This window comes from Phyllobates terribilis, unplaced genomic scaffold, assembly GCF_046119375.1.
Source record: "Phyllobates terribilis strain yellow unplaced genomic scaffold, ASM4611937v1 Scaffold_5__5_contigs__length_657084704, whole genome shotgun sequence".
In the NCBI taxonomy this organism is placed as follows: domain Eukaryota; kingdom Metazoa; phylum Chordata; class Amphibia; order Anura; family Dendrobatidae; genus Phyllobates; species Phyllobates terribilis.
In genome coordinates this window covers 366,681,617-366,700,803 of record NW_027362765.1, presented here as the reverse complement: position 1 = coordinate 366,700,803, position 19,187 = coordinate 366,681,617, and the positions used below count along the sequence as shown (strand labels likewise).

The following is a 19,187-nucleotide window of genomic DNA, read 5'->3' as shown; positions in this document are numbered from 1 at the left end:
TACTACTGTACTATGGATTCTTTACTGTGGGAGCAGTGAGATTATGGATTCTTTACCGTGAAAGCAGTGAGATTATGGATTCTTTGCTGTGTGAGCAGTGAGACTATGGATTCTTTGCTGTGCGAGTAGTGAGACTATGGATTCTTTACTATGAGAGTAGTGATATTATGGATTCTTTGCTGTGAGTGGAGTGAGATTATGGATTCTTTACTGTGAAAGCAGTGAGATTATGGATTCTTTGCTGTGTGAGCAGTAAGACTATGGATTCTTTGCTGTGCGAGTAGTGAGACTATGGATTCTTTACTGTGAGAGCAGTGAGATTATGGATTCTTTACTGTACGAGCAGTGAGACTATGGATTCTTTGCTGTGCGAGCAGTGAGATTATGGATTCTTTGCTGTGAGAGCAGTGAGATTATGGTTTCTTTGCTGTGAGTGTAGTGAGATTATGGATTCTTTACTGTGCGAGCAGTAAGATTTTGGATTCTTTGCTATGCGAGCAGTGAGATTATGGATTCTTTACTGTGGGAGCAGTGAGATTATGGATTCTTTGCTGTATGAGCAGTGAGATTATGGATTATTTGCTGTGCGAGCAGTGAGACTATGGATTATTCACTGTACAAGCAGTGAGATTATGGATTCTTTGCTGTGAGTGCAGTGAGATTATGGATTCTTTACTGTGCGAGCAGTGAGATTATGGATTCTTTGCTATGCGAGCAGTGAGATTATGGATTCTTTACTGTGGGAGCAGTGAGATTATGGATTCTTTACTGTGGGAGCAGTGAGATTATGAATTCTTTACTGTGGGACCAGTGAGATTATGGATTCTTTGCTGTGCAAGCAGTGAGATTATGGATTCTTTGCTGTGGGAGCAGTGAGAATATGGATTCTTTACTGTGGGAGCAGTGAGATTATGGATTCTTTGCTGTGAGTGCAGTGAGATTATGGATTCTTTGCTGTGAGTGCAGTGAGATTATGGATTCTTTGCTGTGAGTGCAGTGAGATTATGGATTCTTTGCTGTGAGTGCAGTGAGATTATGGATTCTTTGCTGTGAGAGCAATGGGACTATGGATTCTTTGCTGTGCGAGCAGTGAGATTATGGATTCTTTACTGTGAGTGTAGTGAGACTATGGATTCTTTACTGTGGGAGCAGTGAGATTATGGATTCTTTACTGTGCGAGCAGTGAGACTATGGATTCTTTGCTGTGCGAGCAGTGAGATTATGGATTCTTTACTGTGGGAGCAGTGAGATTATGGATTCTTTACTGTGCGAGCAGTGAGACCATGGATTCTTTACTGTGCGAGCAGTGAGATTATGGATTCTTTGCTGTGCGAGCAGTGAGATTATGGATTCTTTACTGTGCGAGCAGTGAGACTATGGATTCTTTACTGTGCGAGCAGTGAGACTATGGATTCTTTGCTGTGCGAGCAGTGAGACTATGGATTCTTTGCTGTGTGAGCAGTGAGATTATGGATTCTTTGCTGTGCGAGCAGTGAGACTATGGATTCTTTACTGTGCGAGCAGTGAGATTATGGATTCTTTGCTGTGCGAGCAGTGAGATTATGGATTCTTTGCTGTGCGAGCAGTGAGACTATGGATTCTTTACTGTGCGAGCAGTGAGACTATGGATTCTTTACTGTGCGAGCAGTGAGACTATGGATTCTTTACTGTGCGAGCAGTGAGACTATGGATTCTTTGCTGTGCGAGCAGTGAGACCATGGATTCTTTACTGTGCGAGCAGTGAGACCATGGATTCTTTACTGTGCGAGCAGTGAGACTATGGACTCTTTACTGTGCGACCAGTGAGACTATGGATTCTTTACTGTGCGAGCAGTGAGATTATGGATTCTTTGCTGTGCGAGCAGTGAGACTATGGACTCTTTACTGTGCGAGCAGTGAGACTATGGACTCTTTACTGTGCGAGCAGTGAGACTATGGATTCTTTACTGTGCGAGCAGTGAGACTATGGATTCTTTGCTGTGCGAGCAGTGAGATTATGGATTCTTTATTGTGCGAGCAGTGAGATTATGGACTCTTTGCTGTGCGAGCAGTGAGACTATGGACTCTTTACTGTGCGAGCAGTGAGACTATGGACTCTTTACTGTGCGAGCAGTGAGACTATGGATTCTTTATTGTGCGAGCAGTGAGATTATGGACTCTTTACTGTGCGAGCAGTGAGATTATGGATTCTTTGCTGTGCAAGCAGTGAGATTATGGATTCTTTGCTGTGCGAGCAGTGAGATTATGGACTCTTTACTGTGCGATCAGTGAGATTATGGATTCTTTGCTGTGCGAGCCAGTGAGATTATGGACTCTTTACTGTGCGATCAGTGAGATTATGGATTCTTTGCTGTGAGTGCAGTGAGATTATGGAACTCTCTGACACACAATGGAGCGCCTGGATGCATTTCTTGAAAAATTTAACATTACAGGTTATGGGATGTTGATCCAGGGAATTATGTGGTATGTGGAGTCGGGGGTAGGGGGGGAATTTTTCCCCTAATATGGGGCAATCAGCATCTGCCCCATGGGGTTTTACCTCCGGATTAACATGCTGGGTTATAGGCTGAGCTTGATTGATGTGTATGCTCTCTCGTCCGTCCTTATGGAGGAGCAGACGCAGCACTTACCATACACGGCGATGGTCTTCGTGTCCTGCAGGATGGAGCCCCCCGCAGACACCTGCACCGTGATACTGTTCATTCCTTCCACGGCAAAGGTGAAGGAGATGCTCCTGTCCAGAGTGATGAGCGGCTGCGGAGAAGCAGAAGACACCGCTGAGTAGAGAAGACGGTATTGGCCTCACAGTGGTCTTTTGCAGGGGCTCGGAGGATCCCCCCGCAGGGACTTGTGCTCTTATCTTCTATAAAAACATTGGACTGAGCAAAATAATTGATGCCGCAGACTCTTATTCTTTGGCAGAACCCGGCCTGGGCCTGTTTGTTGGAGGGAAGATATGCCGCTCATCAGGGCAACGATAACAAGCGGCCGGATACATCTACAAACTGCCTCCAATAAAGGATCGCAACTACGGGACCTCACAGAAATCTATGGGATTATTTATAGATATATATTTTTCATTTTACTTTTTAATCCTAATCTGTCTTAGTTTGAGCATTTGCCTCCTCTGGGTTCAGACCGGAGCAATGAGGGCAAGAGAATTAAAGCAGAGATTAGAGGAAGGCGGAAAGTCAGAGCAAATGGTAAGAAAAACTGATGAAAAATGGACGAAATAAATATAAATAAATATTACTTTCAATCCTTTCCTGATCAGAGGTGTTTTAGGTCCTGATGCCCAGAATTATAATGTCGCTTTATTGGAGCAATTTATAAAACTGGACGAGACGAGCGGCGCTGCGGCCGGTGATACATTTACTGCATCTCCACGGAGCGTCCGACACTTTTCGCTCCACTATTGAATATTGCTTCTCATCTACAATCTGGAGCCTTTTACCTCTTCTCTCTGTCGCTGCCCTTTTAAAAACATTTTTCAAAACTGTCTTTCAAATTTTGCTTAATAAATCTTCTCCTATTATATGTGACATCCTAACTAAGAACCTAAGGGGGGGGAAACCAAGTGTGAATTCAGGATTTAGGGGAAAAACGAAAATAGACAGATAGATAATAGATAGATGATAGATAATAGATAGATGATAGATAGATAATATATAGATGATAGATAGATGATAGATAATAGATAGATGATAGATAATAGATAGATAATAGATAGATAGATGATAGATGATAGATAGATAATAGATAGATAATAGATAGATGATAGATAATAGATAATAGATAGATAATAGATAGATAGATAGATAATAGATAGATGATAGATAGATGATAGATAGATAATAGATAGATAATAGATAGATGATAGATAATAGATAGATAATAGATAGATGATAGATAGATAATAGATAGATAATAGATAGATGATAGATAATAGATAGATGATAGATAATAGATAGATAATAGATAATTAATAGATAGATAGATAATAGATAGATAATAGATAGATAATAGATAGATAGATAATAGATAATAGATAGATGATAGATGGATAAGAGATGGATAATAGATAATACATAGATAATAGATAGATGATAGATAAAAGATAGATAGATAATAGATAATAGATAGATGATAGATAATAGATAGATGATAGATAGATAATAGATAGATGATAGATAGATGATAGATAGATAATAGATAGATAATAGATAGATGATAGATAATAGATAGATAATAGATAGATAGATAGATAGATAATAGATAGATAATAGATAGATGATAGATAGATAATAGATAGATAGATGATAGATAATAGATAGATGATAGATAATAGATAGATAATAGATAGATGATAGATAATAGATAGATGATAGATAGATAGATGATAGATAATAGGTAGATGATAGATAATAGATAGATGATAGATAATAGATAGATAATAGATAGATAATAGATAATAGATAGATGATAGATAGATAGATGATAGATAATAGATAGATGATAGATAGATAGATAGATAGATAATAGATAATAGGTAGATGATAGATAATAGATAGATGGATAGATAATAGATAGATAATAGATAGATGATAGATAGATGATAGATAGATGATAGATAATATATAGATAGATGATAGATAATAGATAGATAAATAGATAGATAGATAATAGATAGATAATAGATAGATGATAGATAGATAGATGATAGATAATAGATAGATGATAGATAAAAGATAGATGATAGATAATAGATAGATAATAGATAGATAGATAATAGATAATAGATAGATAATAGATAGATGATAGATAGATAGATAATAGATAGATAATAGATAGATGATAGATAGATAATAGATAGAGAATAGATAATAGATAGATGATAGATAATAGATAGATAGGTAATAGATAGATGATAGATAGATGATAGATAATAGATAGATGATAGATAGATAGATGATAGATAATAGATAGATGGATAGATAATAGATAGATATTAGATGATAGATAATAGATAGATAATAGATAGATAATAGATGATAGATAGATAATAGATAGATGATAGATAATAGATAGATAATAGATAGATAATAGATAGATAATAGATAGATAGAATAGATAATAGATAGATAATAGATAGATAGATAATAGATAGATGATACATTATAGATAATAAATAGATAATAGATAGATAATAGATAGATGATAGATAATAGATAGATAATAGATAGACAATAGATAGATAGAATAGATAATAGATAGATGATAGATAATAGATAGATGATAGATAGATAATAGATAGATGATAGATAATAGATAGATAATAGATAGATAATAGATAGATAGAATATATAATAGATAGATGATAGATAATAGATAGATGATAGATAATAGATAGATGATAGATAATAGATAGATGATAGATAATAGATAGATAATAGATAGATAGATAATAGATAGATAATAGATAGATGATAGATAGATAATAGATAGATGATAGATAATAGATAGATAATAGATAGATAATAGATAATAGATAGATGATAGATAATAGATAGATAATAGATAGATAATAGATAATAGATAGATAATAGATAGATAATAGATAGATAGATGATAGATAATAGATAGATAATAGATAGATAATAGATAATAGATAGATGATAGATAATAGATAGATGATAGATAGATAATAGATAGATAATAGATAGATAGATAGATAATAGATAGATAATAGATAGATGATAGATGATAGATAATAGATAGATAATAGATAGATAATAGATAATAGATAGATAGATAGATAATAGACGGATTTTGGTAAGACCTTACCTGTAAAATCCTTTTCAGCGAGGGAAGGAAGGGAGACACAGTCATTACTAGTGGCAGGCGGAGCCCACATAGGATAGAACACCTCAGATTAAAAAAGAGTGTTGTCCGGCCCCTCCAGCTTGGGCTCCTCCTACTCCAGCTCTCCAGTCCGTACACAAGCTAAGGAAGAGCAAATATCACCAGCGGAGCAACATAACCCCTTCTGAAGAACTTCAGAGAAAAAACAAGAGACAGGTTATGCATATAACAGAAAAACCACACAGTCCCAGGTACTACTCACTGGACCTGACCACTGCGATGAGCTGGCAATGCTGGAACAGAGCCTTAGCGCGCCGACCTCAGCCCAGATAATCGCTATCAGAGAAGGGTCACGCTGCATCTGAAAACACAACAACACACTTCTGCCATGGGAGGGAGCTGTGTCTCCCTTCCTTCCTTCGCTGAAAAGGATTTTACAGGTAAGGTCTTACCAAAATCCGTCTTTCAGCAGCAGATGGAAGGAAGGGAGACACAGTCATTACTAGTGGGACGTCCCAAAGCAGTCCAAAAATTAAGGGTGGGAAAAAACCAACAGAGGCAGAATCCCAACAACCTAGAAAAATGCGCAACTAGCGCTAAATACAAGTTAACGATAACTTAAACTACAGCCGCCTGCAGGACCCTACGTCCTAAGGCTGCATCAGCGGAAGCACTGACGTCCACCTTATAAAACTTTGTAAAAGTGTGGACGGAGCGCCAGGTAGCCGCCCGGCAGAGTTGAGCTGCCGAGGCCCCTTGATGAAAAGCCCACGATGAACCCACAGCTCTTGTGGAGTGAGCTCGAATCTTAATTGGACAAGATTCGCCCTTGAGTCGGTAAGCCTCTAAAATGGCCGACCGAATCCATCGAGCTATAGTGTCCTTGGAAGCTCGTTGACCACGCCGAAAACCTGCTGGAATCACAAACAGAGAGTCCGATTTCCGAAAACCTTGAGTAATAGACAAATAGAACTTCAAAGCCCGCACTAAATCCAATGAGTGCAAGGCCCGTTCCTTCGCATTCCTCGGTTCCGGACAGAGCGAGGGCAACACAATATCCTGGTTAACATGAAATTGTGACACCACCTTAGGTAGAAAGTCGCCCCGTGTGCGAAGCACCACACGATCCGGGAGAAACTCCAGAAAAGGAGGCGAGCAAGAAAGAGCCGCCAGTTCAGAAACCCTTCTCAAAGAGGTGACTGCCACTAAAAAGGCAACCTTCCAAGAAAGCAAAGAAAGGCTAGCGGAGTCCATAGGCTCAAAAGGCCCATGTTGAAGAGCCTCCAAGACCAGATTGAGCCGCCAAGGGGACACAAGCGCCTTCCGCGGCGGAAACTGACGGGTTACCCCGCGAAAAAAGGAACGAACGTCCCTACGCGAGGCGATAGCCTTCCGAAACAGCAAGGACAAAGCAGAAACCTGACCCCTCAGAGTGCTAACTGCCAAACCCTTGTCCAGGCCATACTGCAAAAAGGCCAACAAATTGGGAATGGAAAAAATCCTCGGGTTCCTTGAAGAACCCGAACACCATGAAAAGAAGGCCTCCCAAGTCTTGTGATAGATCCTAGTAGTGGCAGGACCCCTGGCAGCTCGCAGAGTGGCAATGACTTCGGCTGAAAAACCTTGACGAGTCAAGATTTCGGTCTCAAGAGCCACGCCGTCAAACGCAGAGACTTCAGGTCCGGATGACGAACGGGCCCTTGGGTTAACAGGTCCGGGCGAAGAGGGAGAGGAAGTGGAGGCGCAGCCAGAAGCGACACCAGCGTCGAGAACCACGTCCTCCTTGGCCAGTCTGGGGCTACTAACATAGCCGGGACTCTTTCCAGTCTGATCCGACGCAACACCAGAGGAAGTAAGGATATCGGCGGGAACACATAGATTAGCTCGAATTGGTCCCACGGAGCCACCAGAGCATCCACCGCCACAGCCTTCGGGTCCTTGTACCTGGACATGAACGTCGGTAATTTGGTGTTGAACCTTGATGCCATCAAATCCACTTGAGGAGTTCCCCAACGGGAGCACAGCTGTGCAAAAATTTCTGGGTGAAGACTCCATTCTCCGGGATCCACCTTCTCGCGACTGAGGAAGTCCGCCGTGATATTCTGAACTCCCGGAATGTGAATCGCAGAGATGGCTGGCACCTTGGCCTCGGCCCATACCAGGATCCGAGACACTTCCATCATGAGCCTGGAGCTCCTCGTTCCACCTTGATGGTTGATATACGCGACCGCCGTCGCGTTGTCTGTCTGCACTCGGACTGGCAGACCGTTTAAAGGGACCGTCCAGTGTTGGAGGCAAAGGAAAATCGCCCTCAATTCCAGGATGTTGATCGGCAGGACAGACTCTTCCGACGACCAAACTCCCTGAATCCAGAGATCGTTCCAGACACCCCCCCAGCCTGACAGGCTGGCATCGGTGGTTATGACCGACCACCTCGGAAGGAGGAAGGACTTCCCCAGGGTAACGCTTCCGGACGTAACCACCATTCTAGAGACTCTCGCACCCTGTGGGAGATGATGACACTGCGATCCAGCGAAGCCTGTGATCGATCCCAACGGTTCAGAATGAGCATTTGGAGAGTCCTGGAATGAAATTGGGCAAACGGAAGTGCCTCCATTGACGCCACCATCAAACCCAAAAGGCGCATACACCTTCGAAGGGACATTGCTGTCGAAGACTTCATAACCTGTACATGTCGAAGAAGACTTGCTTGCTTGTCTGGAGGCAGGGACACCACTGCTCGTACCATGTCGAAATGCATCCCCAAAAACAGGATTGACTGCGACGGTTCCAGAGACGACTTCTTCCAATTGACCAGCCACCCGAAGTCCTCCAGGAGCTGAAGGGATAGATTGCGAGCCGTCACCGCCTCCTCCTTTGAGGACGCCACAATCAAAAGGTCGTCTAGGTAGGGAAGAACCGTAACCCCCTGTCTTCGAAGGATCGCCATGAGAGGTGCCAGAATTTTTGTAAAAACTCTGGGCGCCGAGGCCAACCCGAATGGTAGGGCCACAAACTGGAAATGGTCCTGACCTATGGCAAAACGAAGGAAGCGTTGGTGGGCCCTTCCGACGGGAACATGCAAATAAGCGTCGCGAATGTCGATTGACACCAAAAAGTCGTTCTGCGACAGGGCCGCCACAACCGAGCGAAAAGACTCCATGCGGAATTTCCGGGTGCGGACATGCCGATTCAATCTTTTGAGATCCAGAATGGGGCGAAATTTGTCCTCCTTTTTGGGGACCACAAAGAGGTTTGAATAAAACCCTCTTCCTCGATCCTCCGGCGGAACCGGTGCCACCACACCCTTCAGCAGAAGGGAATCGACCTCCTGCCGTAGAGCGGCAACTAGCTCGGGCTCTGACGGAATGCGAGATCGGCAAAACCTGTCCGGGGGTCGAGAAAGAAACTCTATGAAGTAGCCTGCTGACACAACCCGCGTCACCCAGGCGTCCGAAGCGCGGGACGCCCAAGTCGATTCGAATTGGAGCAGGCGACCCCCCACTCGAGAGCCCTCGAGTGAAAACCTGGCGTCAATCCGCCTTAGCGGGCTTTTTGTCAGCTTCCCGCTTGTCTTGACGGAAGCTCTGTTTCCAGGGAGTGCGGGATTTCTGAGAAGCCTTTTTTCCTGAAAAAGAGGGACGACCCGATCCCCAAGAGGGCTGACCGGACCGTCCCCTGGACCGAAAGGGCCGCCGACTACTACCGGCACTAGGCCTGCCCGACGCAGAAGCCACAGTTCTTCGCTGTGGTAAGGCCGCTTCTTTTGCCTTTGCCTTGACAATCAGCTCCGTGAGGTCAGATCCAAATAACTGACCACCCTTGTAAGCTAAAGATAGCAAACCTTGCTTGGAAACCGCGTCCCCGGTCCACTGTCTGAGCCACAGTGCTCTTCTGACTGTGACCGCCGAGGATTGCGCCCTGGACAGCAGTGACGCGGTATCCAAACCTGCATCACTGCCATATCGGGCCGCATCCTCCAACAACTTGAAAAGCCCATCTACCTCGGATAGCGGGGATCCATCCTGCCACGCCGTCCGTAGACGGTCCAACCAGCTTAGGGAAGCTTTACAAGCACACATGGATCCTAGCACCGCTCTGAATCCATGACCCGCGGCCTCGTAGATGGATTTCGCCGCCATCTCCGTTTTTCTGTCCAGCGGATCCTGCAGACTCGCCTTCCCTTTAACAGGCAGTAATGAGGATTTGCTAAGCTGGGATAAAGGGACATCCACTTCAGGAGAAGGAATCCAATTATCAATCAACTCCATGGAACACGGATACAGTGCCTCAAAAAACCGTGTTCCCTGAAAACGTTTATCTGGACACAGGCGTTCCTTCTCCACTGCCCCATTAAGCTCATCCAGAGATGGTAATGCCAAGCGCGACCTATGCGACTCCTGAAACATCCGGGCCGACTTACCAGGACGTCTAGTTACCTCCTCCGGAAACTGTAACGCCTCCCTCATGGCTCCAATAAAAGCCTCTGCACGGCCCAAAAAAGAGGCAGAGTGCCCCTGCCGATCCTCCTTATCCGAATCGGACATCTCCCCATCTGAGCTTGAAGGGGAACCCTCCATAACAGAGATCTCCGAGTCGCTGCGCGGGGAGGGCAGTACCGGCCTGTGGCGCTTCCTGCCATGAGAGGATCTAGCTGACACCCAATAACCTAGAAGGTCAGACAGGCCATCAATAGAACGAGTGAGGGCCTCCATTTTGACCACTGCCCCATCACCGAAACCCCCGACCGCTGCGCTTGACGCCGTCGAGGACTCCTGCGTGTCAGACACGCGAGACTGATCCTGTAGCGGACCTGGGAGACGGTCCGCACTGGACCCTGATCTGACATGCCCTCACACAGTATGTGGCAGGTTAAACCTGTCAGTAAGTAGGACAGTGTGGTTTCTTAAAAGAAAGCTGAAGGGTTAAAGCTCTTAAAGAGAGAGCTACCCCAGCTGACCCCCAATTAAGGGATAACCGCCTAATAAGGGGTTAATGTCGCAGACTCCCCACAACCTCTGTGAAAGGAAAAGGATGTGCGAGCCCCAGACAAAAAAGGGACCTCTATATGAGGTAATAGCTGCAGGACAGCACAGTCTGCCACCTTATTGTGCCTCAGAAAGGTGCCCTGCGCTGAGGGGGTGAGGGGTTAAGCTTCTGCCCTGACAGGCAGAAGCGACTCACCCAGCTGGCCGCGGTGCAGTGTTCCTTCGGTCTGTCGGGAGGAGAGGAGAGTGAGGAGCCCGATGGAAGCCGTTCAGTAATGGCCGCCGCGCTGTGAGGAGAGAGAAGCTGGAAGAGGAGGGGCAGGAGAAAGCGCGCGCTCAGAGCGCTTCCAGCCCGCGAAAGACCGGGAAGGCGCGAAGCCACGCCCCCCGCCGGCTTCAAAAAAAGCGCGCGCGACTCCTCCGCTCCTGCCCCGCTTCCATGTCCTGCAGGCATCCACCTGCGGACAAAAAAACACAAGTCACCACCTGAATACATGTAGCAGCGGCTGCCGCAGCAGCCGCTGAAGCACTCAAAACACATTAACATGCTGAGTACTCACCCAGCTGAGCGCCACAGGGACCCCCAGGGATTTGTGGCGCTGTGCCCAAGCTTCCCCCCAGGGCGGAGAACGCAGTGACCCCAGATGCGCGGTTTGCGTCCCCGCCAGGGAAGCATCCCTCATCCCCCGGGGCCGGCAGGGTTCTGCAGGGACCTCTCTCAAAGGGTAATGCAGATCCGCCAAGGGAGGGGTGGGGGTCCAGCAGCGCTGAGACCCCTGAGACCTCAAGACCACGGGGGTCTAAGTCTCTGTCCGATAAAAATAAAAAAAATTTCTGAGGAGCTGCTTCCAGCAGCGACCATCCTCTGTGACCTCAAATTTTAGACTGGAGAGCTGGAGTAGGAGGAGCCCAAGCTGGAGGGGCCGGACAACACTCTTTTTTAATCTGAGGTGTTCTATCCTATGTGGGCTCCGCCTGCCACTAGTAATGACTGTGTCTCCCTTCCTTCCATCTGCTGCTGAAAGATAGATGATAGATAGATGATAGATAATAGATAGATAATAGATAGATAATAGATAGATGATAGATAGATAGATGATAGATAGATGATAGATAGATAATAGATAGATAATAGATAGATGATAGATAATAGATAGATAATAGATAGATAATAGATAATAGATAGATAATAGATAGATAGATAGATAATAGATAGATAGATGATAGATAGATAATAGATAGATAGATAATAGATAGATAATATATAATAGATAGATAATAGATAGATAATAGATAGATAATAGATAGATAATAGATAGATAGATAATAGATAGATAATAGATAGATGATAGATAATAGATAGATGATAGATGATAGATAATAGATAGATGATAGATAGATAATAGATAGATAGATAATAGATAGATGATAGATAATAGATAGATAATAGATAGACTAATGTCAGAATTGCCATCAGGGGCCGGGCTGACGACCATTCGCCATTAGATCATTAGTCGTCCGGTCTCGGCCTCTGGTCACATTACAGGATGTAATAATCATCATCAGTTTGCCATCTGCGATCACCTCGCTGTTATTTCCCAGCCACCAGACGTAGGTCAGGGTCCCCACGTTACTTGGCCACAGAACCACCGAAGCGTTGACCTCCTTGTTCTTTGTGGTGACAAATGGTAAAATCAAGTGGATGTGCTCCAGGGGGGCTGTGAAAAAAAAAGATACCGCATTCATCAAAGTGATCTGGACATAATTAAAAAGGAAAGAGATCTCAGGTGAGAAGAGGGAAAGCAGCGTATCCGCAGAAATGTGAGGGAGATGTGCAACACGACAAAAAATAATGCGAGGAAACTGAGAGCCGCCAACACTAGGGTGAAGCAATGCTGCCCTCTACTGAAAATATGGGAGATTGCAGTCTGTCAATGACTGTGCTTGTGTCGACAGATGTGGTGGAGCTCATATGGACATTTAGTACAATTTATAGAGTTAAATACCGATGCTGGATAACCAAAAATCCCACGTAAACCATTCATCAGTGCTTCATACACCTCTGTGCCGATAACGTACCATCAGCATAATATATCAGGGCTGGGGTTAGAATGATTAGGGTTAGGGCTGACGCTAGGGATAGGGCTGACGCTGGGGATAGGGCTGACGCTGGGGATAGGGCTGAGGCTGGGGATAGGGCTGAGGCTGGGGATAGGGCTGACGCTGGGGATAGGGCTGACGCTGGGGATAGGGCTGACGCTGGGGATAGGGCTGACGCTGGGGATAGGGCTGAGGCTGGGGATAGGGCTGAGGCTGGGGATAGGGCTGACGCTGGGGATAGGGCTGAGGCTGGGGATAGGGCTGACGCTGGGAATAGGGCTGAGGCTGGGGATAGGGCTGAGGCTGGGGATAGGGCTGAGGCTGGGGATAGGGCTGACGCTCGGGTTAGGGCTGACGCCGGGGATAGGGCTGAGGCCGGGGATAGGGCTGGCGCTGGGGATAGGGCTGAGGCTGGGGATAGGGCTGAGGCTGGGGATAGGGCTGAGGCTGGGGATAGGGCTGACGCTGGGGATAGGGCTGACGCTGGGGATAGGGCTGACGCTGGGGATAGGGCTGACGCTGGGGATAGGGCTGACGCTGGGGATAGAGCTGAGGCTGGGGATAGGGCTGACGCTGGGAATAGGGCTGAGGCTGGGGATAGGACTGACGCTGGGGATAGGGCTGAGACTGGGGATAGGGCTGACGCTGGGGATAGGGCTGACGCTGGGGATAGAGCTGAGGCTGGGGATAGGGCTGAGGCTGGGGATAGGGCTGAGGCTGGGGATAGAGCTGAGGCTGGGGATAGGGCTGAGGCTGGGGATAGGGCTGACGCTGGGGATAGGGCTGACGCTGGGGATAGGGCTGACGCTGGGGATAGAGCTGAGGCTGGGGATAGAGCTGAGGCTGGGGATAGAGCTGAGGCTGGGGATAGGGCTGAGGCTGGGGATAGGGCTGGCGCTGGGGATAGGGCTGGCGCTGGGGATAGGGCTGAGGCTGGGGATAGAGCTGGCGCTGGGGATAGGGTTACACCCACTAGGGTTGAGGTTAAGGTCAGAATTAGGGCTAAGCTTCTAGGCTTAGTATTAGGGTTAGGGCGAGTTACAAGTTTTATTGTTCAGGACAAAGACTGTGAATTTTGCTACTTGTTGGATGGTTGATATTAATGCGCGGGGTTATGTGCCGGGGTTATGTGAAATGTACGAGAGGTAGGACTAGCGCTAGAATGGTTATGGTAGGTCTGAGTTTAGGATTATATTTCATGATGAGGGTTGGGATTAGGGTCACGATAACAGGACCACTGGATACAATATGACAATTAGTTACATGTTGTCAATACATTATAACAATATAACAGATGACGGCAGCACCACGCGTCTATGTAATGTGGATACAGGCATCCATTATACTCCATCAGGATACAAAGGAGATCTTGGACCCCCCGTAAAGCTCAGCTTAGGGACGCTTCATACAGCGCCAATATGAAAAGTACCAGACTTTGCCCAGATAAGAAGTGCCATATAGTACCCAAAAGAACATTCCTCTACAGGAGTCACATAAATGACGCCACATGGTGCCAACATCATCCTAGTAAAAAGTGCCGCACCTTCCAAGATAGTTACTACCAACAGTGCGAAAGAAATAAGTGGGTCCAAATATTTACTGATTATATATAGTGCTGAAATGAATGGTGCCACGCAATGCCCATGACTCGTCCTATACAGTGGCCATTATCTTTATCCCATAGAGAGCTCCTATGAATGATGCCACACATCCAGTCTTGTCCCATAAAATGCCGCACTGTGCCTATACGAATACCGCAAACTTGCGTATAGAAGGTAAAATGGATAATTCCAAACAAATCCGAGGCGAATAGTTCCAGACGATGGTGAGATTCAGTGTCCCATACACCGCACATATGAAGACGGCCGGACTATGCTCCACAAAGGTCACAGACAGTGACAAAGACATTGCCCCCAACTCATCACGTCCAGGGTGGGGGGGGGGGGTTGGGGACTTTTCTCTTTTGTCTTCTGGTATTTTTTTGACAATTTTTTGCACTAAATTCTTCAAATTGGTTCCTGAATATTTTGCAGTCATAAATGGTTTTGAATTTTTATCTTTAACCTTTTTTTTTTTTGTGACTCTTTAGTGCAAATAATGTTCCCTGTTTTGCAAAATATCACAGAAAGTTGTGCCAAAATATCTGACGCAGATAAAATCACTATAAAAAAGTGGGGGCTGAACGTGCGACAATTTGTGACTTTTTGAAAAAAAAGTTGCTATCGATGAATCAGGTCACAGCGTGAGCTAAAAAAAAAACAAAATCCACGCAAAATAAAGGTAAGAAAAGGAGCAAATGTAAAGATATAAAAAAAAGAGATAAAAAAAAAAAGGGGGAAAACAACAAAAAAGTGCACAAAATCAGACGCAAAAACAATAATGTATTGGGCTGATAGTCTGCGGGATTCCTTCTGTAAGAGGACAGGGCACCTGTCTGATGTAAGTGGTGCCACCACCAGGACCTGCACCTATAAGAGAACGGAGAGAGTTGTTCATGTGCAGAAACCTCTCTGTATTCAGGACCCCCCGTTAGCACGACGGTGGGACCTGCGGACATTTACGCCATACCCTGTGGGTGTTAGAATATTATGGAAACATTATAAGTGGGGTGGTGCCATCTGACGGGCATTGTTTGGCACTAGTCACCCGGGCTCCGTATAGGGCTTTCTTATCTGAGAACTATTCTTTTTGGCGCAGATCAAACTGAGAAAAATGGACATGGCAGAGGATGAGTCCGCGCTTCGGACCCTCAACTATGAGTCAGTGGGGGCATCTGCCAGCAATGACATACCCGCTTGTCTGTGAATAACTGGATCTAACCTTAAGGAGACTGGATGGGGCTTTGTGAAGCTGTCAGTAAATTTACTTAATGCAGCCGTCAGCTCGGCGATTGCTAATCACAAGCTGAAGCAGCGAAAAGGAAAGATTTCACCGCAGAGAACTTTTAGTGGCTCTCAGCATTTATACAACTCAGGAAAGTGTGGAGCGTCAGGGTATTAAAGGATGAACGGAGGAGACCCCCGCAGTGCTCCGATTAACACGGACAGGCACGCAGAGCGCACAGTGCAAGAACATGTCAGGAGCACGTGAGGAATTATTCATTCAGAACAGTAGGTGGCACTGCATCGCTCTGAATAAACGCCTTAGTGCGGTATAAGGTGAGCTGTGGGGTGAGAGGCAGAACGTATACCAGCGGCTCCTAATGACACTGACATGCCCAGGTTATACCAGCTGTACATATATAATTATACACAGGAGCTGCCCAGGTTATACCAGCTGTACATATATAATTATATACAGGAGATGCCCAGGTTATACCAGCTGTACATATATAATTATACACAGGAGCTGCCCAGGTTATACCAGCTGTACATATATAATTATATACAGGAGATGTCCAGGTTATACCAGCTGTACATATATAATTATATACAGGAGATGCCCAGGTTATACCAGCTGTACATATATAATTATATACAGGAGATGCCCAGGTTATACCGGCTGTACATATATAATTATATACAGGAGATGCCCAGGTTATACCAGCTGTACATATATAATTATATACAGGAGATGCCCAGGTTATACCAGCTGTACATATATAATTATATACAGGAGATGCCCAGGTTATACCAGCTGTACATATATAATTATATACAGGAGATGCCCAGGTTATACCAGCTGTACATATATAATTATATACCGGAGATACCCAGGTTATACCAGCTGTACATATATAATTATATACAGGAGATGCCCAGGTTATACCAGCTGTACATATATAATTATATACAGGAGATGCCGAGGTTATACCAGCTGTACATATATAATTATATACAGCAGATGCCCAGGTTATACCAGCTGTATATATATAATTATACACAGGAGATGCCCAGGTTATACCAGCTGTACATATATAATTACAGTTATATGAAAAAGTTTGGGCACCCCTATTAATCTTAAGCTTAATGTTTTATAAAAAATTGGTGTTTTTGCAACAGCTATTTCAGTTTGATCTATGTAATAACTGTTGGACACAGTAATGTTTCTGCCTTGAAATGAGGTTTATTGTACTAACAGAAAATGTGCAATCTGCATTCAAACAAAATTTGACAGGTGCATAAATATGGGCACCTCACCAGAAAAGTGACATTAATATTTAGTAGATCCTCCTTTTGCAAAAATAACAGCCTCTAGTCGCTTCCTGTAGCTTTTAATGAGTTCCTGGATCCTGGATGAAGGTATTTTTGACCATTCCTCTTTACAAAACAATTCCAGTTCAGTTAAGTTTGATGGTCGCCGAGCATGGACTGCCCTCTTCAAATGATCCCACAGATGTTCAATGATATTCAGGTCTGGGGACTGGGATGGCCATTCCAGAACATTGTAATTGTTCCTCTGCATGAATGCCTGAGTAGATTTGGAGCGGTGTTTTGGATCATTGTCTTGCTGAAAGATCCATCCCCTGCGTAACTTCAACTTTATCACTGATTCTTGAACATTATTGTCAAGAATCTGCTGATACTGAGTGGAATCCATGCGTCCCTCAACTTTAACAAGATTCCCGGTTCCGGCATTGGCCACACAGCCCCAAAGCATGATGGAACCTCCACCAAATTTTACTGTGGGTAGCAAGTGTTTTTCTTGGAATGCTGTGTTTTTTTGCCGCCATGCATAACGCCTTTTTGTATGACCAAATAACTCAATCTTGGTTTCATCAGTCCACAGGACCTTCTTCCAAAAAGAAATTGGCTTCTCCAAATGTGCTTTTGCATACCTCAGCCGACTCTGTGTGTGGCGTGCTTGCAGAAACGGCTTCTTTCGCATCACTCTCCCATACAGCTTCTCCTTGTGCAAAGTGCGTTGTATAGTTGACCGATGCACAGTGACAACATCTGCAGGAAGTTTATGCTGCAGCTCTCTGGAGGTGGTCTGAGGATTGTCCTTGACTGATCTCACCATTCTTCTTCTCTGCCTTGCTGATGTTTTTCTTGGCCTGCCACTTCTGGCCTTAACAAGAACTGTCCCTGTGTTCTTCCATTTCCTTACTATGTTCCTCACAGTGGAAACTGACAGATTAAATCTCTGAGACAGCTTTTTGTATCCTTCCCCTGAACAACTATGTTGAATAATCTTTGTTTTCAGATCATTTGACAGTTGTTTTGAGGAGCCCATGATGCCACTCTTCAGAGGAGATTCAAACAGGAGAACAACTTGCAAGTGGCTACTTTAAGTAGCTTTTCTCATGATTGCATACACCTGGCTATGAAGTTCAAAGCTCAATGAGGTTACAAAACCAAAAAAAGTGCTTTAGTAAGTCAGTAAAAAGTAGGTAGGAGTATTTAAAACAAGAAAATGATAAGGGTGCCCATACTTATGCACAGGTCAAATTTTGTTTGAATGCAGATTGCACATTTTCTGTTAGTACAATAAACCTCATTTCAAAGCAGAAACATTACTGTGTCCAACAGTTATTACATAGATCAAACTGAAATAGCTGTTGCAAAAACACCAATTTTAAGAAAATATTAAGCTTAAGATTAATAGGGGTGCCCAAACTTTTTCATATGACTGTATATACAGGAGATACCCAGGTTATACCAACTGTACATATATAATTATATGCAGGAGATGCCCAGGTTATACCAGCTGTACATATATAATTATATACAGGAGATGCCCAGGTTATACCAGCTGTACATATATAATTATACACAGGAGCTGCCCAGGTTATACCAGCTGTATATATATAATTATATACAGGAGATACCCAGGTTATACCAGCTGTACATATATAATTATATGCAGGAGATGCCCAGGTTATACCAGCTGTACTTATATAATTATACACAGGAGCTGCCCAGGTTATACCAGCTGTATATATATAATTATACACAGGAGCTGCCCAGGTTATACCAGCTGTATATATATAATTATATACAGGAGATGCCCAGGTTATACCAGCTGTACATATATAATTATATACAGAAGATACCCAGGTTATACCAGCTGCACATATATAATTATATACAGGAGATGCCAAGGTTATACCAGCTGTACACATATAATTATATACAGGAGATACCCAGGTTATACCAGCTGTACATATATAATTATATACAGGAGATGCCCAGGTTATACCAGCTGTACATATATAATTATATACAGGAGATGCCCAGGTTATACCAGCTGTACATATATAATTATATACAGGAGATGCCCAGGTTATACCAGCTG

The 19,187-nt window shown here is 44.4% G+C and overlaps 1 protein-coding gene across 3 annotated transcripts in view; it reads right to left on the bottom strand.

Annotated features, from left to right (window-relative positions):
* The window catches only part of SORCS1 (sortilin related VPS10 domain containing receptor 1), a 951,041-nt gene that overhangs the window by 59,383 nt on the left and 872,471 nt on the right, over positions 1 to 19,187 (bottom strand). For all 3 annotated transcript variants that reach the window (XM_073684756.1, XM_073684757.1, XM_073684758.1), the window contains exons 20-21: positions 12,435 to 12,568; positions 2,631 to 2,754 (exon numbers count right to left, since the gene is read on the bottom strand). In XM_073684756.1, coding sequence (XP_073540857.1) covers positions 2,631 to 2,754; positions 12,435 to 12,568 — 258 coding nt within the window. The remainder of the gene's footprint in view (positions 1 to 2,630; positions 2,755 to 12,434; positions 12,569 to 19,187) is intronic.